Raw genomic sequence first — 21,803 nt, forward strand, 5'->3', positions numbered from 1 at the left:
CGCCCGTCTGTTGTGGCTTTTACAGCTAGAAAAGTGACATGACATTATACTTTATCTGTGCCGCCTGTGCCGGCATCGGCAAAAGCAAGCAAAATACTTCATTGATTCAATTTAATTATTGTTTGTAATAATTTTAACGTATGTATGTGTTGTTAGCTTCTCATACATCAATTGTGCAGTATAAATCTTCACTATGTCACAAAGTACGTATAACATTGATTTCCTCCCTTGGGTCGTAGAATCTATCAAGTAAAAGAATTCAGGTTTCTTTTTATTTTAGACTCTGAAAAACCACCCAACAATCAAGATGTGGATCCAACGGGTCCTGCGGTGCGAAAAGGAGTCCTTATATCCTTTAGAACGGGAAAAACAATGGAAATACCAGAAAAAGACATAGTGAGTAAACCGTGTATACATAACCTTTCGTCCAATAAAAGAATATTATTACAATACATATCGTTCAAATTATTACTTAATAATATACGCTTATTTTTCTTTAGCTGGGAAGATGCAGATTTGTTGGTGAATTTGAGAAAATAAACCGGATTGGAGAGGGTACCTATGGTATTGTATGTAAGTATGAAATCGGTTTTATGCTTTTTAGTGTAGTGTAACTGCCTTGCCCGAACCTACAATTTTTTTTAAATTACAGACAGAGCAAAAGAGAAAGCAAATGGTAATATTGTGGCTCTCAAGAAAGTGCGGATGGAAGTGGAGAAAGATGGACTGCCACTCAGTGGTCTCCGTGAGATTCAGGTGCTTATGGCATGCAGGCATGAGAACATAGTTCAGCTTAAAGAAGTTCTGGTGGGGCGGTCCTTAGAAAGGTAAAAGAAAATATTATATTGGTCTATTATTAAGCTCTGGCAGTTGTTTTTGTGGTTAACTATGGAATGGTTGAGGGTTTGACAACAAGCAATGGATTTGTGTCATGTCTTTGACAACCTGTTTGGCCTAGTGGGTAGTGAACATGCCTGGCCTTCCTATGAAGCTGATGGTCCTGGGTTCAAATCCTGGTAAGGGCATTTGTTTGTGTGATGAGCACAGATATTTGTTCCTGAGTCTTGGGTGTTTTCTATGTATATAAGTATATATATTATACTGTTGGCTAAAGTACCTACAACACAAGCCTTATTTAATTGAGCTTACTGTAGGTTTTTAAACTGGTTCACATTTTGTGTTGAAACCACATCTTCTGGGAGTTTGTTCCAAGCCCTATCTTGTAGTAAATTTTTCTGTATTTAATGAGAATAATAATGAGATTTCATTCCATTCACTTGTTTGATAATATAATATAGGGTAAAATGCACTAAAGTCAACAACTAGACAGGGTGGATATTTTAAATGACGCACTGAGGGCAGCTACCTGATCCTATGCTGCTGGATAAAAAACTCATGGACTGATGGATCTTAGGTGGATGATAAGTATGATTGCTGCTTCTTTAAAACATATTATCATTATTCACCCTTTCAGCATATTTCTCTCCATGGAGTACTGTGAACAAGACCTAGCATCCTTGCTAGACAATATGTCTTCTCCATTCACTGAGTCGCAAGTAAAGTGCCTGATGCTGCAGGTGCTCAAGGGGCTCAAGTATTTGCACGCCAATTTTATTGTGCATAGAGATTTGAAGGTGTCCAATTTACTTTTGACTGACAAGGGATGTGTTAAAATAGGTAAGTTATATTTTTTTTAAATAAAATCACTGTGTAAAATACTTAAAATCCTCTGGTGAAACGGCTGTAATCCCTGTATTGCAAAATCAAAATAGGTATTCCTTACATATTATAGCACCTGTTGTATACACCTTATTTTCTCTTACCTATTATAGTATCAGAAAAATTAGGTGTTGCCAAAAAAACCACTCTGTAGCCCATAGTTATTGTCACTGGCTTACATTTGTGCTTGGTATGAGTAATGGATGGGTTGGTTGAATTTATCACCAAAAAGAAAGAAAATCAGCTTTATAAAAGCGCAATTTTTTAATTCTACTTTTCCAGCGGATTTCGGACTGGCACGTTGGCTCGGCGCGCCTGCCCGCTGCGCCACCCCCCGCGTGGTCACGCTGTGGTACCGAGCCCCCGAGCTGCTCCTACAGTCGCCCAAGCAGACCCCAGCGCTGGACATGTGGGCCGCGGGCTGTATCTTGGGTGAACTGCTCGCGAACAAGCCGTTGCTCCCAGGCAGAAGTGAAATTGAACAACTGGAACTCATTGTTGATTTGCTTGGTAAGTTTTCTTACGTAGATACAGTAAAATCAAGTATTGTAATCCTATATGTATATTTCATGAATCAAGTTCCTAATTAGGTTAAAAACCCACATATTATACTAGTTCTAACTGTAACCACAAGTCGATTAGTTTCGGTTTAATAAACTACTCAACGATATTTATGTTTCTTTGTATTTGAAATGACATGTTATGTTTTTAAACGATTACAGCGCCATTTGCCTCAAGTTTTGCGTGTTTTGTTCTGCTATAACTACCTACCATGAAAATCATCTAAAGTCAGACCAAGCTAAGTTGGCAGCGATTTTTATAGCCCAGCCTGTGCAAGTATTAAGTAAACGTCATAATTTCATTGATTTTTGACGTTTAAAATAACACTTGCATTGTCTGGGCCATAAGAATCGCTGCCTACTTATCTTGGCCTTATTCTAAAAATAATACAAATTACCATATAAAGAAATCCTTTTGGGTCGTGATATCCGTTTCTTAAAAGATCCGTTCTCAAAAGTACTTTCCCGTCATTACGGTTTCTTAAACGAGCAATTTCCTATATTAATATGCACGAACATTCTTTCTTAAAATCCGCTCCCGTCGACCTTTTCAACATGCATATTACAGGAGCCGATTTCTAAATAAGGGATAATAAATCTCACATTATTGGTACTATGGCGCTTATCCTGAGTCGACCAGTGAGCGTTTGCGATCCTATTGAATTTATTTTCAAATACATATTTTAGAAAAAAAGAGGCTTTAAAATAGTTTAGGTAATAACTATTTTCATCGAAAAAAGTGTTTTGGCTTAAAGGATGGATATTTTGGGAAATGGATGCTATGAAAAACGTGTCCTTCTTTACACTTTGGGAAAAAATGACATAACTACCTACTGCTTTGAATCCCACAGTTGTTTTGGTCACAATTGATCTTTTTGGGGATAGAAGAATTGGAATTAATTCACCACCGTAAAAAACTAACTTCTGCCCGCCACTTCGTCTGTTTGGGATGATGATGATGATTGATAAAAACTATCCTATATCCCTAGATCATCAAACGACTGTCATACGAAATTTCATCTAAATTGGTTCAGCGGTTTAAACGTCACGAGGTAATAAGATTATGGCGCCATCGCTCGAAACGTACCGCCATAGCTTTGGCCTATCATCTATTAGATGGCGCCACTTTTTGATATTTAACAAATTTAACACGTATCAGTGAAATAATAAGGATCAAAGTCAAATGGCGTTCTAACATGTAATCATGTGTTGAAAGATGGCAGTAAATTTACTGTGGCTACGAAGTTTTTCTTTGACAATCTACCTCTATTTCAAATTCTCTTTCATTTAAGGGTTAAAATAAAATGAACCTTAACCGTATCTTTTCCCAGGTACCCCATCGGACGCGATCTGGCCCGAGTTCAGCGCGCTGCCCGCCCTGCAGAACTTCACGCTGAAGCAGCAGCCCTACAACAACCTGAAGCAGCGCTTCCCGTGGCTGTCGGCCGCCGGCCTGCGGCTGCTCAACTTCCTGTTCATGTACGACCCCAACAAGCGCGCCACGGCCGAGGAGTGCCTGCAGAGCTCCTACTTCAAGGAGCAGCCTTTACGTAAGTTACTGGAGTAACTTTATGTCTATCAAAGGTTGTAATCGAATTGAAACTGTTGTGAGAGATACTAACATTAAGATAATTTTACGGTGTCACTCACTTGTTTTTTAGCCACTCGCGCGACATGTTTCGAAGAGCTAGGTCTCCATTTTCAAGCACCAAGTGAGTGAGTTAAGTCGTTAAATTATCTTAAAGGATTAGGGTTCGTATTGGCACAAAAATCATTGTGCAATCGTTAACTGTCAATAGTGAGTGCTTGCAAAAATAACTTTTACAGTACATATGGTGCTACTTTCCCGCACGCGTGCGGGAATGAGCACTTTCCGTGCATATGTCGAAACTTTAAAGAACCTGTACTGTAAAACGTACGATACACGTGCAAATAGGTAATTCGCAACTCGTGTCGATTTAAAACACTCCCTTCGGTCGTGTTTTAATTTATTACCACTCGTTGCGAATTTCCTATTTTCTGCACTTGTATCGTAAATAACTATACTATTTTTACAAACAAGAACCGTGCAACCTTGAGATGATCATTATTCATTACTAATGATTCATTAGATTTATGGAATATTTGTCGTAAAAATTATAAATAAATAGATGATAATGTAGACTGCCTATGAACATCTGCCAGATGCCTGGATCCAGTAATTTGGATAGTATATCAAACTAACTATACAGGTTTTGTGGCTCCAGAAATGGTTGACCATTTCCTGGGGCTAGCTCAAAGTCGAATAATTTGTTGAAAACATGGCGCATGCCTCACATCACATAAACCAGGTTACATACATCATATACATATTATCATAAATTATTAAGTTATGGTTTCTACAGCTGCTAAGTGAATGTTTTTGATCACACTATTTTTGTTGCAGCGTGTGATCCTAAGCTTATGCCAAGCTTCCCGCAACACAGGAACATGAAAGGGCAGCAGAAGAGTTCCTCCAACCAGTTGAACATACCACTATCCAGTCTAAACACGGGCGCTAATGATCAAACCAACAATTTGCCCGCAATTTCGGACCTTCTAGGGTCTCTTGTCAAAAAACGGAGACTAGATTAAATGTTTCATCAACTCCACAGTTTAGCTTAAGGTTTTCTTAATAAATTAGCCATAAGTATGACACATGTTTTATTACAAAATAGTTGTTACACTTGAGTTTCGTGTTTTAATTTACGTGTTTACGATTTTTTGTATTTTTATAGTTCATTTTAATCAGTAGACGCGTCTTCGTCACCAGAAAGGCCAAGGGCTTGATTGAATTTTTGATATTTTTGAATTTGAACTTTGTCTGGTGTTACGGGCTTCTTTTTCTCTTTCTGAAAGAAAAGAGATGAAATAAAAATGCAGTTCAATTTAAGATAACTTTATGCATTCATGACAATTTCATTTAAACATATTACGAACATTTTTTTACCACACTGAAGTAGAACATACTAGCATCCCCGGTAAAATGGTACAGGCACTTGCATATAAAACATTACTTATGTTTGAAATTGCATTAAAACCCTCAGTCACCAATGGACTAAGGGTCAGTTGCACCAACCACAGTTAACAGATTGATCATTATCACGCAGCAGAGATCTATGAAACTTCCCATACAATAAAATTTAGCGAACGCTTTAACGTGACAGACGGTTTGGTGCAACCGGTCCTAAGTTGGCCCTATTTGCAAAACCTACTCACGATTTCTTTTTCTTGTTTCTCAATATTTCTCAACGAACGGATACATGTTGAGCAAAGTATGACATCTTCCATGTGATTTACGGTCTTCTTTCGGTGATGGTGTTTTAATCTGAAACAAAAATAATATGCTGTTTTTGTTATTAATACGGGAAAAAATATATATCTTACTAGCCGATGATAAAGGAACTTGCTTAATTGTATGTTCAAAGGTTGTCCGGAGGAGATCGTTTTTTAGCGTTAAGCTCGCCTGTTGTCTCCCTCTGTCTTCAATTGTCTTTTATATACTGTTTCTTTTATTGAGGTGTTATTCTATCAAACTTGGGTATCAGTGGCGGGACAACAAACGTATCTTTTGACAAACCCGGAGCTAAATTTTAGGTACCATATTTTTCTCTGATAATATGACTCATATATACGATGGAGTCCGTTATTATTTGAAAATAAGCAAGCCGGTGGACAATATTGACGCCCTCTTACTGCTGGTACCCAATTCGCTAGGCTGTGCAAGGTAGGATCTACATTTACAAAATCGTTAAGGCTTTATGATTATGAGTCTATCCTTTTATTAGGGTCAGCTACGGCTATTATGTTAAGTAAAAATCTCATGTATAAACGGTTGTCCCAAATTTCTGCTATTTTCTAAGTACTAGAAAATCACCGCGGAACTTAATCAAGCGCCTGAGGTAAATGCTGCGTTACCAACTTACAGTTTCCCACAATAATCACACTGCAGCTTATTGACCTCCCGATGCGTGATGATGTGGCAGCCGAGCTCGTGGTAAGTGGGATAGCGCTCCTGGCAGCGTGGGCACAGGATCTTGCCCTCCGACCGCCCGCCATTGTTCTGGTGGTCGATCAATTCTTGCGACGATTGGAAGTTAGTGTGACAGCTGCTGCACCTTAAAAAAAAACAGCCAAGTGTGAGTCGGGCTCGCGCACGAAGGGTTCCGTAGTTCTCAAAATTACTTTTTCGTATGGAAGCTCCCTTAAATATTTCATTTTATTCAGTTTTTAGAATTTGTTGTTATAGCGGCAACAGAAATACATAATCTGTAGAAATTTCAACTGGCTAACTATCACGGTTCATGAGATACAGCCTGGTGACTGACGGACGGACGGACGGACAGCGGAATCTCAGTAATAGGGTCCTGTTTGACCCTTTGGGTACGGAACCCTAAAAAACGAAGTTCAACTCGCTTCGCTTTTTTTCATTAACTTTGAACGCGAACAGTAACTCTGAGAATACGTATCTCTCTTTTTTGATGTACGGTCTGAAACTTTTAAATGACTATTGGTAGATCTTGTCTTTGCAATAACGTAAGTAGAATCCTAGCTAGGTAGCTATAAGAAACTAAGTAGGTACACGAAGACACCTTTTTAAAAAGGGATACTCATTAAAAATTTAGTGATATCATATTTTCACGTGTTTTTAAAACAGGCCACCTCAGTACTAGACGAAGCATTAAACAATCGAGTTGACCACTGGTACAAACTTATAATGGGAGCGAATCAACCGCTTATTTTAGTTCCGCCCACAATTACGACCAGTACACGTGTACATTTTTTTTGCTAAAGTTAAGCTTTAGGGGTGTACCTGGGTCGTTAACTTGTTATGGTACCTATAAAGTGGTGTAGAATACAACTTAGTTGTGCTACTCAAATCGTACCATTTTACAAGTCAAATTGCAGCTAAATGTGGTTATCTCGTGCTCTTTGTAAAGCGGTGTCTGTAGCTTAAAATGATCGAGTAATCAAGTAAAACTACGTTGGTGAAGGTAGGCACATATTAGGTATCTATTTGTACCTACATAACATCAACTTACATCAGTGGTTCTTAACCTTTTCAGTTTGCCACCCGGCCCACCCCTATGACTATCTAGGGAACTCGATTTTACCCCTCCTACCAATAATTATCAGTAGACATGTGTAAGTAATGCGCGTAACATCACAAATGAGATATCACTCAAACGCGTAATATTGCATTACGCATCACTCCGAGAAACCAAGCATTACTTCAAACATCACTCGAGCACATGACTGGCCGAAGCGCGCGTAAACTCGTAAAGCATCAATATAGATTGACGCGCCGGTAGTCGGTACGAAAGGTCCGTTCAAGTCTATATACAATCCGCGTAATGTATAATGAGCAATGAGACGTGATGGTGTGATGTGTGATGTTTTTTTGCCATGCTATATTTATCAGCATTCTTTCTTACAGGTCTAATTTTTGTTATCTTTAATTCAGCTTATTACATCCGTAAAATACCAGTTTTACCCCTACGGGGGTAATTACCCCCAGGTTATGAACTGCTGACTTACATGAATATGTTTTGTTGAAGGTGATACGCCATATGCTCGATAATCTTCTTTGGGCAGAAGTAGTGAAACTTTTTGTCACAGCACTCCACGTAGCCTGGCACTCCGTGTCTTTCTTTGTAATGTTTCATTAGCGATCTATAATTGAAGTCATTTTGGTGGCAGATGCAGCATTCCATCTTGTAGAACAGGGTTATTTGCCTGTCTAAGGCCGCTCCTTGCTTGGCTGGCCGACCATCGATGATAACTACAGGGTCTAATACATCTGTGTTACTGTCATCTATATCTTTACTTGCTTCCTTTTTACTCGCTTTGATTTTTTCCGGCGGTTTGTTTGCAGCTGCTGTACTACTGAGCAATGATTCGTCGACGTTTTCAGTTCGCACGAATTCCTCTAATGGCATTGATTCCATAAATTTCATTTCGAGAGGTGATTTCTTTTTGAGGGTTTTGACTTTATTTGAGTCACCTTGGTGTTGCGCTGATTCCGATGGGGGGTCGCCCTTTGGTTTTTGCTGAGATTTTTTTTCTGCTTCTGATACGTTTTGGTTTAAATGACTGGCCGGTGCTACTGCTTCCGTATTTTGTTTGTTAGCCTTTTCAACCAGCTTATTTTTGCGAAATTCCAAAAACTTTTGAGTTTTTTCGACTTTGACGGCAAATAAGTGTTGAATGCCAACTAGTTGGAGGCAGTCGTGGCAAATTGCTTTCGGGAGAGTGTCGTCCGATCGTATCTGTAAATAAATAATGAAGTTTGGTTTAATTAAACTAAATGGAAATGAGTTTTAATCTTCTTATTAGGTAGTACATTAAGCAAATATGTGTCAGTTATGTAACTTCTGCTTTTTAGAAAATTTTATTAGTGGCTATACAGATAAGTTCCTAGTTACCTACTTTAGTGTCCGTAGTTTACCTACTTAGGCACCTTATACGGAACAACCAGTTTAATTATTTAGTTGTTTATAACTTTTCGCTAATTCGCAACTTGTGTCGATATTAAACATTCCCTTTGGTCGTGTTTTAATTTATCGCCACCCGTTTCGAATTTCTTATATTTTCGCACTTGTATCGTAATGTACTATTACGTTTATAAACTTGTTCAACAGTAGTAGGTATGTTAAGTAGGACAAACCACACATAAACACAGCCATGTGCCAGTGGCTGTATTTATCTCTATTAGGTGCCCTTATTTTTGGTTTAGATTGTAAGGTGAGTAAGACAGCAACAGTTACTTATTTATTGTCAATGTAAATGGTTAAAATGAATGATGTATTTACGTACTACAACGCCGTAGAGCCGCTTGATCTTCCGTTTCAGTTCTACGCTAAGCGGTTTAAGCTTTACCACGTCCGTACAGAGACACAATCGACATGACAATTCCCGCACTATCGTCTTCTCTAGTTGGGTAAAGTCGTTCATACTGCTGATTTGTACCTACTTTTGATACTTAAACGGAAATGTACATTTTAGTACCTGCGATAATATACACTTTATACTTCAAAATGTTACTTAGACATGACAAATACTGATTTTAATTACAAATTATATTGTATTGCTTTCGGTGATAATTTTGATCGAATGTGACAACTTTACGTTTGTTTATTTTTTCCTGAAGGACGTAAGAAGCTGCCAGCGAGTGAAATTAACATCTGGATAAGTAAGTAGGTATACATATATATTTTTTCGAAAGCACACGAACTTAGCCGCCGCTATACAATTAAAGTTACGCTCTGATTTCAAAAAATCATTTTTCTACTCGTCGACTGTAATGGTTGTATTAAGATTGGGTACCTATACCAAACTATAATTACATATTTTACATGTATGGGTTTCCAATTCAACTATAATATTCATTTCGATACGCTGTAGTCAACTGTAAAAAATTGACCAATCACGTGCCGCCATCGTACACATCGCCACGTGCTTCCATAGAAAAGTCTAAAAGACTAAACATGCCACAATAGTCGCGCGTTTATGTCCTTTTTACTACATTTTTGTCTACTGAGATACTTACCAATTTTAATAACTTAATTATTTAGGTTTTACAGTAAAAAATATATATTAATTTAGGCGACTGGTAGAAAAAGTATTCAATCAATCAAGCTTTTCAATCTTGTACCTTACTAAGGCAGCTCAGCAAGCTTCGTTGCCTGAACACGGTATTGAAAAGCTCTCTATTATATCACGATTGTATAAAATACTAAATTTAATAAATATGCGGCATATGGTCAAAATATTCCTTTACAGTACATATGGGGCTACTTTATAGCACTAGTGCGAGAAGTAGCATATTACGTTACTGTGTCGAACATTTAAAGGGCCATATGTACTGTAAAACGTTGTACGATACATGTGCGAATAGGTAATTCGCAACTCGTGTCGATTTAAAACACTCCCTTCGGTCGTGTTTTAATTTATCGCCACTCGTTTCGAATTTCCTATTTTTCGCACTTGTATCGTAATGTACTATTATAGAGTAAAAAGCATTTGTACCAAAAATTCCGATAAATGTTTCCTAGAGTAGAGGCATTTCAAACAATTTGGGTGTCATGCAATAAACACTTGCACGCAAGGCTGTTTTTAATTGCTGATATGAGATTATGTGTCGCTGCCGTGCACTATTATACACAAACACACATTAGTACACAAATTGACTAAGTCCCACAGTAAGCTCAATAAGGCTTGTGTTGAGGGTACTTAGACAACGATATATATAATATATAAATATTTATAAAAACTTAAATACATATAAAACACCCATGACTCAGGAACAAATATCATGCTCATCACACGAATAAATGCCCTTACCAGGATTTGAACCCGGGACCATCGGCTTCGTAGGCAGCGTCACTACCCACTAGGCCAAACTGGTCGTCAAAATATTATATCATATTATAAACAGGAAATTAATTAATTTTTAACAAGCAGAAACGTCTGCGAACGATGCTATTAAAATTGATGAAATTAATTCATATTTAACATACATAGTAATTTCAAAAATATATAAACATGGTACATCTGTATATATTTTCAAATTATAGGTATAGTGAAATGATGGACGTGGAACGTACACCATGTTCGTATAATTTTATGTTTGACGACCGATCTGGCCTAGTGGGTAGTGACCCTGCCTATGAAGCCGATGGTTCCGGGTTCAAATCCTGGTACGGGCATTTTTTCGTGTGATGAGCATGGATATTTTTCCTGAGTCATGGGTGTTTTCTATGTATTTAAGTATTTATAAATATTTATTTATTATATATATATCGTTGTCTAAATACCCTCAACACAAGCCTTATTGAGCTTACTGTGGGACTTAGTCAATGTGTGTAATAATGTCGTATAATATTTATTTTATTTTATTTGTATTTATGTCTTTACCTGTACGTGGAAACGAAATAATGGGTTTGGGTAACTAATGCAATCGATATAATAGGCACGTCGCCTTATGCCCTGATGAAATATAATTGACCAAATTCTGAGTTTGCAGAGCTGATTTTGAGTTTTTAAATTTCTGCGCAAAAAACAAAAAGTACGCTAGTAGTAGAGCTCTCTCGTGGGTGCTCGCAAGGCAAACCCCAGCGATAGCAAGTGAATCTGATTGCGTCTGCCCGCTGCGTTTGATTTACATAATGCTTACGTAGGTACCTTAAGAGGGATACCACGTGACCGCCCATACAAAAAGAGAAAACGTTTTTCCACTTCTAAATATTTTCCATTCTCCATGATTTTTTAGTTAGTACTTATGTTATTGACACGATGAAAAACTAGGTTTAAGTATAGGTTTTCCTCTTTTTTTCAAAATTTGTAAACGAAAAAGACTTAAAAAAAAAAACTAAACCTATAAACCTAGAATATATTATGCTGATGCGATCGACATTAAAATCAAAGTGATTTAACATATCACTTTTTAGTTAGTGAAAACCGTTTTCTCCCGAAATTGAATTTTATAGAAAAATTACCGTTATTTCGTGAGATTCGAAAAGCTTTTCTTCCCTCTTAAGGTTTTTAATGTTTCTCGCCGGTAAATGATTTCTTTTATCTTTGCTTATTTTATAAAATAAACTCGGAATCGATCCCCCATTTGTTTGTTTACATTATGACGGAGCCCGTGAGCGATGTACAGATAAACAGCTCAAAATGACAACATTTATAAATATTTACATATCAATAAATTATTCATAAAATGTATTTACATACAATTAAACGAAGGTTAGTTATGCAATGATTGCCTACTTAATAAATCATACAAATAATGATTGTTTTATTATGATTGCACTCAGAATTCAGATACAACCAATTAAATTCGCGTCAATTTTCACGTCAACAGCTCGAACAAGGGTAATTTGCTGCTTAAAAACAATGAGCTAAATCGTATTTTGCTCACTGAGTGAGACAAAATAACATTCAAGTGATCTTTATATTCGAATGTCATTTCAACGTGCAGGGCCTAATACAAGTTCAAAATATTTTGTTTTTACTGTATTTGTCCCTTTCACGTCATTAGCGAAAAGAAAAAGAGACAAAAAAATTGCATACGTAATTCAACGGTATATTGACGGTTTACAATAGATCCCCGAAATAAGTCAGACCGCATCGTTCCAGAACACACTACGAGTCTTTATTCGTAATAATAAATTAATGAAATAAAAGTTTAAAATGTAATTAAAATACCATATTTTACGTATTTTATTATACAATCAAAACAACGAATTTAAAAAATACAGAGAGTAAATAATTATATCTCTATTATATTTGACAATAGTTGTATCCGCAATTCGGACCGTATCTTACAAAGTTTTTTTTACAAAAAAAGTTGTCGATTGATGTTCGTTATTTCTATAGGAATGGAATCTCCATGTACCATAAAGTGTAATCAAAAAACCTTAAATAGGTGGCGCTACAATACCTAGAATACTTGAAAAAACAAAAACAAATTATAGACAGCGCACTTCACTCCGTCAATAACGCATATGTTCTTAACAAGTCTAGAGCTACTCTGGAGAGATTTGGAACTATTATTTATAGCTGACAGCTGGACACTTTGGCAACAGTTCTACCATAACAGATTTCATTCCTTAGTTATTTCATTATATCCGTATTATTTTATTGACTTTCGTTTTGTTTTATTGCGGTAATTAAACTTAATTGTTAGAATACGAAAACATGAGTGAAATAGTGATGAAGACAGATAACATTTTTTCAGGTTGTATTTTAACCTTCCAAGTATGAAGACAGATAACATTTTTTCAGGTTGTATTTTGACCTTCCAAGTATGTTCTCACTGCTGCCGTGAAAAGTTTTGTGTACTGGACGAGATCAAAGTATTTACATCTCGTGCGTTTTTATAGAATCTTTCGCTTGCACGGTAAGCAAGGACTCAAAGTAAGCACTTGAAGAAATATCAACCTTTGCTCTCTTGTTTTACAAGTAAATATTAACCTAAAATTAAAGTGTGTCACTTTACCGGACCGATTATATAAGTATATTAGATTCGCCACGTCACGCATAGTTTTGCATACTTATATATCACGTATATATTAGTATACATTCCCAAAACTACCTACTCTTGGTTCAGAAAATGTAACAGTAAAATCATTATCATATTTTAGTGAAACCATTTGTATATATTTTGTACTAAAAACGACAAGTTACCTATGGGTCATTAGAGTACGCGTGAGCTAGCGCTCAACTGAGCGCACCGCAGCAGACGAGACGTCCTGTTTCAGTTAAATTTCATTCCGTACCTACCTGTACTCGTAACATGAAATGTTTTTAATTCGTGTTTTTTGATTGAATTAAAAAGGCGGGAAATCTGTTGAAAAAGGATTTGATGTAAAGTTATTTAAATAGAGATTTGGATTTCTTCAACTGTGCTTTGTCAAGTAATATAAGAAGCTGTAGGTAGGTACACACCTACTTCGCCTATTTGCTGCTGTAGTTGTAGCTACTTATTTATATATATACGAACTTGTGGTACAAATGCATCAATATGGTTTGGTGTTTATTATTAAAATCCGATTTAAGAATATGATGATCACTTCTATAAATGCGCAATTTTATTATTCATCGAAATCATCAATGCCTTTTTTTTAAAATATGCATATGTTACTGAAAATTTTTAATAACAATGATATTCGCGATTCCGGACACGCTCCGTGCTTAGCAAGCTGCGACCTGAAGTCACGTTGCCTTAAATTAAAAGTTTAATTTTAATTGTATGACACCCGGGTACTTGTGACTCTTATCAATCGATATTATTTAGTTTGTTGCAAGGGGTAATTAGCCAGTGAATGCACGAGGGAGCGCCCAACTAAGCGCACCACAGTAGATGTCCTGTGTAAATTCAATTTAATTTTGTACTCCACCAGAAATGTGAAACGTTTTTACCTCACTGTGCCTGTGCTCCTATTAAGATGGAAATAACTCTTTTGATCCATTAAAATGGCACAGGCTTTTGTGGCAGCAAACTCGATTTAATATTCAGAAAAGTTGAGCTTTTAAAAATTCTTCAAATGACGGCAATTAATATACATAGATATATAGATAGGTATATGCAGAATCTATACTTATGCAGTATTTGTAAATATATGTATATATGTAGATATTTTTAGTGAGCAAAATGTTTTTAGATTACGTTAGGTAATTGTTATTTTAATTAAGAAGGAAATATACTACATGATTGTCCAAATGTCCATACAAAAAGAGAAAACGTTTTTCCACTTCTAAATATTTTCCATTCTCCATGATTTATGGTCACAATGAAAATCTAGGTTTATAGGTTTTCCTTTTTTTTAAATTTGTTAAACTATTTTATTATTTAAACCTAGAATATATTATGTTGATGCGATCGAAATAAAAATCAAAGCGATTTGTTAAGATTTGTGGAAATCGTTTTCTAACACCCCTTAATTTTCACATAAATAATAACCCACATTCAGATAACAGAGATGGAAAGACAATGCATATGTAACTTTTTAGGGTTCCGTAGTTTCGCCATGTCCGTCTGTCTGCCCGAGGCTTTGCTTCGTGATCGTTAGTGAAAAAGCTGAAATTTGGAATGGATATATAAATCAATCAATTTGAATAACTCGTAAAATAAAATCGTAAAACTTAGGGTACCTCCCATACAAAATGGATATTTAGATTTTTTTTTGCTTAGTCTGGAATATCGTTGGATAAGTCTTTCAAAATAAATATTGGCCTCCAACAACCATTTCTTGACAAAGTGATTATTTTCGGAAAAAATCGCTCCGAAAGGAAAAAATGTGTCCATCCCCCTAACTATTGAATCATGGGGCCAAAAATATGAAAAAAATCTAAATAGTATAGCTTAATAAAGACTTTCAATTGAAACTATAGCGAACCAGATAGGTCCAGCGGTTTTTGAGTTCGGTATTCTTCTCTTCTTAGTAAAAAGCCAAAAAGCGCTGCGAAGCCCGAAGGTACTCCCTTTATGCTTGTAATGTACATGATACTTATTAATTCAATTCAATTCAATTCAATTCAATATTTTAATTCGAATAATACAATCCATATTAGTGTTAGTACATAGCACAGTAAAACTTATAAATCTATGTTAGTGACACCTATAACAACAAACAAAAATAAAAATAATAATAAACATTAATTAAAAGCGGCGCGGTGCGGCGAGCGGCGGCGCGTGCAGCCGTACCCAGCGCGCGAACAAAGGCGAGTCCCAGCGCTGCGCCAGCACGCTTAGAATACTGTTTGGGCTACTGCGAAGACGGTTTAGTAATGACGCACACCGCTTTCTAACTATTGCGTCAAAACTATCAGTGTGCGCCTCAGCAAACATAGTTGACGCACTGCAGTAACGCGGCAGCCCAAACAGCACTCTAAACGCGTTATTGTATTGCACGCGCAGTGCGTTGTATGCCCGCTGCGTGAAATTGACCCACAGATTGCACGTGTAGAATGTTTGGCAGTATGCTTTAAAAAGCGTTAACTTCACTTCAGTACTACAACGAGCAAATCTGCGGGCCAGCATGTTACTACGAACACACAACGCCCTGCGCTCCCTCTCCATGTCATCATTATCTGACATGTTTTCTGTTACCCAGTGGCCAAGGTACTTAAACTTCTGTACAACTTTTAAAGCGGTACCACAAAGGGTAACAGGTGTCATTTTGTATGATTTTGGTCCGGCTTTAAATTGCATTACCTCGCTTTTCGAGGTATTGTACCTCAACCCATGGGCAACTGCATATGATTCACATGTCTTCACCAATCTCTGCAGTGCACCAACCGAGGGGCTCAGCAGCACCATATCATCCGCGTAGCTGAGGTTATTAACACACACCCCGTCTACGTGACATCCGACATAGGTACTGCTGAGCTCCTCGATTAGCTCGTTCATGTATAGATTGAACAGCTTAGGTGAGCTCAACCCCCCTTGCCTAACCCCGCAGTTCATCCTATACACGTCAGAGTGCACGCCGGCCCATTTTACAGTATTCGACTGGTGGCCGTACCAATATTTAAATAAAGCTGTGACCTCACGAGGTACGCTGGTACGTTCGCGTAACTTATGCCATAGCTTGTCATATGCCACCATGTCAAAAGCTTTTGACAGATCCAAGAAGCAGGCGAAGACTGGCGTCTTACGAGTGGTGTAGTAATGGACAGTCTGCTTGAGACACAACACTGCGCTTTCAGTAGATAAGCCCGGCCTAAAGCCAAACTGAGCATCATGAATGTTCAAATGGTTTCCCAGCACGTCGTCAAGCAAACCATCCAGTACCTTAGCCACAATCGTGGCAAGCGATATAGGCCTGTAATTGGATATGTCAGAAGCGTCTCCCGTTCTATTCTTTACAATAGGAACTACAATAGTATGCATTAAATCTTCCGGCAAGTAACTATGGCTAATACACATGTTAAAGAAAAGAGATAGAACTCTAGGCAGGTGACTTCCAGCGTACTTGAGATGCTCGACACTGAGGCCATCGTGGCCTGGAGATTTCCCTCTAACCATGTATTTAATCTTAGAAGCCACTTGCTTCGCTGAGAATCTTATACTGGGAGTTACCACTTGGTCCTCCGTCTCGAGCGTCTCTGTTGACTGGGGTAGCGGTGAAGTAACAGTAAAATGGTCTTTAAAAGCGTTAGCAATACCGCTCAATTCGTGCATGCCAGCCACGCTCACCGGAAGACTCGACTTAATGTTAAATTTGTTAGTGTTTTTCCAAAATTTGTTAAAATCTCTATTCGTATGGTTTTTAGCTAAGATGTCCATTTTAATATCTTGTTCGTGCTCTTGGCAGTATTTAAGCTTTGATTTAAATACCTTTTTCGATTCGTGCATTTTATCATAAACAAACCCATAAGCTGGTTTACCGTACGATATCCACCATAGCCCCCGTTTAGCCTCTTTTGAAAGAATGGTACCTACGGAACCCTACACTGAGTATGACCCGAAATGCTCTTGGATGATTTTTAATATTTATTACTCCCTTGTAGTCCTGATTTTATTTATGAAATTCTATAATATGATACAATTGTAAACAACTTGGACAACTCTCGGAAGCGTGGCAATTAGGGTTTAGAAACCCCGATTCATAAAACACCATTTTCATCACAGAATATCTAAGGTCGTAAGTCCCTTGTATTTGACTACTTCATCCGATCTTACAGACTGAAGTACTGTATCAATCCATTATTCATTTTGCGTATAATAAAACGAACGCATACTAATGAAGCTTAAATTCGCTACAGGATATTTTTTATTGAACTTGTGGGCCACGACCAGTCATTAGTACGAGTAGGTCTGCGAGTTGCTAGGATGAGATGTCTTGAAACCTTTGCGTTCGTAAGGTCTTAACGATAACAGTTTCGTATTAAATTAAGCCGTTTTGCTCTTAGGGTATGAATATGAATAAGGGCGAATATGCAAGATTTCACGCCACTCGCTACGCCCTGGAAATAAGATTTATGTACCTACTTGGAGAATTATGTTCGAGTGTAAGATTGATTTATGTGGTGATGTTAAACTTATTTGTTGAGTACACTTTAATGTCTCATAAACTCAGATAAATGAAGTTCAATACTACATCTATAGTCCAATTGCGAAGTCTATTAGAATTACACACGTCATATTTAATTTCGAGTTTAGATAAACTAATGCTGTTTCCAAATCATCTATCTACACCCTGTAATATATTCGTTAGACTAAAAAATATGATGTGCATATAAATTTGTGCCATGGTATTGTGATGTAGAGATACCCTATAGGTGGTTATGGTAACGCAATGAATTAAATCACAGTCCGTTCAAGTGAAACAAGATATTACGGGCCAATTTTAGTTATTAGATCTGATTCCGATACTGATCTCATAACTAAAACTCGATTTGGCCCGCTGATTATTATAGGTATGCAATATTTTTTTATTCAATTTCCTTCGTTTTAGTATGCGAAAAGCCACCACGCCTGCAACCCAGCTTATCATAGGCGCGTTGACATTACTGAAACCGGAGGCTTATTCTGATTGTAATAACAGGTTATGTATTTAATATTTCTTCAACCAGTAATGCGAATCTTGATAACTATATATTATATATCAAAAAACAAATCCAGATCAAATTCATAACCTGTTATTATCGCCAGAATAAGCCTCCTTTAATTAATTATACATAATCTAAACTCAAAATACGTAAATTATCGGTAAACGTAGCTAAATTAAACACCTGAGACATCGTTTTAAACTATGCCAATTGTTCGTCTGCGATCGTAATAAATCATACGGCACCTGAATGTTTTAATCAATTTAATCAAAATTTGCATTCTGATGTTGAAATATAAAATATGCAATTTAATAAAATTTGCAATTGAAGTTGACCCTGCACTTAATTAACACCTTTCTAATTAATAACAACACTAGGAATAGAATAGAATAGAAATCATTTATTGTTTACCGTGTACGATAAGATGGAATACAATGTTATATACATAGAGTCACAATGGCAACCCATATCGGGCATACAATATTACATTTGCTACTTAACTAATAATTTAACTAATAGGCTCGATGACGTAATAAAAAAACCCCGCATGTAACCAACATATAAAAGTGCCCATTTTAAATGCGCACTTGCGGCCTACTTGCAGAATAAATGTTAGAATTTTGACTTTTGAATTGAATCTTTTAGAGAATGTGTCCTGAACAGTACGCTAGGTATTTATTTTTCCCGGATAGGAATAATGTGTGTACGAAAAAACATTCAAATATCCAAATACATAATTTTACATTTGTTAAGAGTACTGGGACAAGAAATTTAGTTTTAATCCCCGTAGAATACTAAATTCGTGTAGCTTTTTAACATGAGTGACTTGTATGATGCGGATAACCGTTAGCAACATTTATAAGATTTGTCCGGCTTGGAGCTATCTTTTTACTTTTTGAGATTGTTGGGCAGGATGTCATGAAACCGATTCGTCCCAAAGGCCACTTATCTAGAGGTCTGGCCCCGAGGCACGTCCCATGCTCTATTACACATAATTGAATAGACCTCCCTTAAAGTGTTATTGTCTACCGATATTTACTTGTACGTTATTAAAGACAACGTAGTCTAGTATAAAATGTTTTAGCCGAGGGTTTTGATTCGTCTTTATTTAATATTTACCTGCCTTTATTTTAATTTTATGTCGGTTCCACATGTTATATATTTTAAGCGTAACTTGTACTTGATGACCGTTTTTTTCTTAGTTTTAGCCAATGCTATGGAAAATGGCGTCTTTGCGCAGTTGCGCCAACGTTACACATTCACCGCTGAGCTACGGTCGTAGCGCTACGTCGTAGCCGATAACATAGGTTTCCCAGTATGTAGAGGAAATGCTTCGTAGAGGCAAAACGACAACGTGTCGTGGTTCGCGCTGGATTAAGGGGTGCGATGTTAAATACATTTAGATGCGGTTGTTACTACTTGTGTTCGCTTCTAAAAGCTAGCAGTCTATAATTAGATCACCGAACTCATTGTGATTACTTGACCTAAGGGCAGTCCGGTAAGGGTATCTTCAGACGGACCAGCTACACTGGCGCAAAATGTTGTTTCCGATTGACGTTGGTCAAATATAGGCGTTTTCTTACGTTTTCGCAAACTTAATTGAGTAGGTAAGAAAATGATAGAAAAAGCCGTACTAATGTTGAGTAGTTTTTTTTTATTTATTATGGTAGAGGAGGCAAACGAGCAGACGGATCACCTGATGGTAAGCGATTACCGCCGCCCATGGACACCTGCAACACCAGAGGGGTTGTAAGTGCGTTGCCGGCCTTTAAGATGGGAGTACGCTCTTTTCTTGAAGGTTTGAAGGTCGTATCGGTCCGGAAATACCGCAGGCGACAGTTCATTCCACAGTTTAGCTATGCGAGGCAGAAAGTTCCTGGAAAAACGCACAGTTGAGGACTGCCAACCATCTAAGTGGTGAGGATGGAAATGTTGTCGCGTAGGGCGATGGCGAAAAGAAGCGGCAGGGATTAATCCGAACAATTCCTCGGAGCACTCCCCGTTGTACATGCGATAGAAAATGCAGAGCGAGGCCAAATGCTGGTCGAACCGAAATGCTTTACCTAAGTAAAAGCTGTGTTGATCGAGCTATATACGTACCTTCCTACGTCATCCATGCAATAATAGTAGTATATATGACTGCTATATATAAATAGAAATTATTTACTGTCATAATGGAAGGCATAAAAATACGTCTGTGGGTTTATGAAACGAGCTGAAAGCGAGTTTCATAGAAATATCACATAAGCGTTCTAATGCCTAATTATGTACAGTTACTTTTTTTTATATATATATATATACTACGTTGGTGGCAAACAAGCATACGGCCCGCCTGATGGTAAGCAGCCTCCGTAGCCTATGTACGCCTGCAACTCCAGAGGAGTTACATGCGCGTTGCCGACCCTAAACCCGCCCCCCTCATTGAGCTCTGGCAACCTTACTCACCGGCAGGAACACAACACTATGAGTAGGGTCTAGTGTTATTTGGCTGCTGTTTTCTGTAAGGTGGAGGTACTTCTCCAGTTGGGCTCTGCTCTAGATCTGGAATGACATCCACTGGCTGTGCCCTACCACACAAAGCGAGATGACATTCACAATGCCCATACCTCTCTTTTGGACGTAGTTTAAGGACGTACCCGGGTCCAGGTACAGACCACGTACACTGCTTTATCTACATATTACAATAAGCTCTCTATGATGTGTTCAGGAGGCGCGGGCAGTTGATTCGGCGAACGGTCTCACAACGTAGCCTCGACTCGATCTAGCAAGTAGGTGGCTGTATCAAGGGTCAGATACTATAGGTTATCTTGTTTTTATTTTATTTCAACTATATTATTCTTTTACAGTGCATATGGTGCTACTTTACCGCACTAGTGCGATAATTACCATATAACGAAATTATGTCGAAAATTTAAAGGGCCATATGCCTTGTAAAACGTTGTACGATACATGTGCAAATAGGCAATTCGCAAATCGTGTGGACTTAAAACACTGCCTTCTGTGGTGTTTTAATTTATCCCCGCTCGTTGCGAATTGTCTATTTTTTTATGTACTATTACTTACGTTTTGTTTTGATTTAAAATAAGAACATAAACCCAGTACAATTGTACGTGTGAAGACCTCGGATCCGTATTAAGTAGTTATAGTTGTGGGGTCGGCGGTAGGTGATTCGCCGGATTACAAGTTCGGTTTGTCCGGCGACTTGCGGAAACTTTGCGGGCGGACCCACGGGCGCGGGAAATTAAAGGCGCCGCTTGAATAAATCAACACTTGGACAAAACAATGTACTCGAGGTATACATATTAAGCATTATTTATTTATTTACAGTACATATGGTGCTACCTTACCGCACTAGTGCGAATATTAGCATATTACGTTACTGTGTCGAACATTTAAAGGGCCATATGTACTGTAAAACGTTGTACAATACATGTGCGAATAGGTAAT

At 37.6% G+C, this 21,803-nt stretch overlaps 2 protein-coding genes across 3 annotated transcripts; one reads left to right on the forward strand and one right to left on the reverse strand.

The window, feature by feature from the left end:
- The first annotated feature begins 70 nt into the window (after positions 1 to 70).
- On the forward strand, positions 71 to 4,988 carry LOC133519138 (cyclin-dependent kinase 10). Of its 2 annotated transcripts, none has more exons than XM_061853086.1 (8): positions 71 to 203; positions 281 to 396; positions 501 to 573; positions 653 to 827; positions 1,475 to 1,677; positions 2,002 to 2,229; positions 3,611 to 3,829; positions 4,705 to 4,988. In XM_061853086.1, exons 1-8 carry the CDS (start codon positions 194 to 196, stop codon positions 4,890 to 4,892), a joined length of 1,212 nt encoding a protein of 403 aa, XP_061709070.1. In that variant the 5' UTR covers positions 71 to 193; the 3' UTR covers positions 4,893 to 4,988. The 2 variants fall into 2 exon arrangements, with proteins under 2 accessions (XP_061709070.1, XP_061709071.1); XM_061853087.1 differs by having other exon boundaries at positions 308 to 396.
- LOC133519137 (myoneurin-like) lies at positions 4,949 to 9,411 on the reverse strand. Its single transcript, XM_061853085.1, has 5 exons — positions 9,114 to 9,411; positions 7,836 to 8,566; positions 6,224 to 6,415; positions 5,517 to 5,625; positions 4,949 to 5,149 (listed from the first exon to the last, which is right to left on the reverse strand). The coding sequence occupies exons 1-5, from the start codon at positions 9,249 to 9,251 to the stop codon at positions 5,042 to 5,044; spliced, it is 1,278 nt and encodes a 425-aa protein (XP_061709069.1). The 5' UTR covers positions 9,252 to 9,411; the 3' UTR covers positions 4,949 to 5,041.
- Positions 9,412 to 21,803: the final 12,392 nt, after the last annotated feature.

This window comes from Cydia pomonella, chromosome 6 (assembly GCF_033807575.1).
Source record: "Cydia pomonella isolate Wapato2018A chromosome 6, ilCydPomo1, whole genome shotgun sequence".
In the NCBI taxonomy this organism is placed as follows: Eukaryota; Metazoa; Arthropoda; class Insecta; order Lepidoptera; family Tortricidae; genus Cydia; species Cydia pomonella.

Coding starts and splice junctions, on each gene's coding strand:
- LOC133519137 (XM_061853085.1), bottom strand. CDS start 9,251: ATGAACGACTTTACCCAACTAGAGAAGACGATAGTGCGGGAATTGTCA. Junction 5,626..6,223: donor TGTGATTATTGTGGGAAACT/GTAAGTTGGTAA, acceptor TTTTTGTTTCAG/ATTAAAACACCATCACCGAA. Junction 5,150..5,516: donor AGAAACAAGAAAAAGAAATC/GTGAGTAGGTTT, acceptor CTTTTCTTTCAG/AAAGAGAAAAAGAAGCCCGT.
- LOC133519138 (XM_061853086.1), top strand. Junction 397..500: donor AAATACCAGAAAAAGACATA/GTGAGTAAACCG, acceptor ATTTTTCTTTAG/CTGGGAAGATGCAGATTTGT. Junction 1,678..2,001: donor CAAGGGATGTGTTAAAATAG/GTAAGTTATATT, acceptor CTACTTTTCCAG/CGGATTTCGGACTGGCACGT.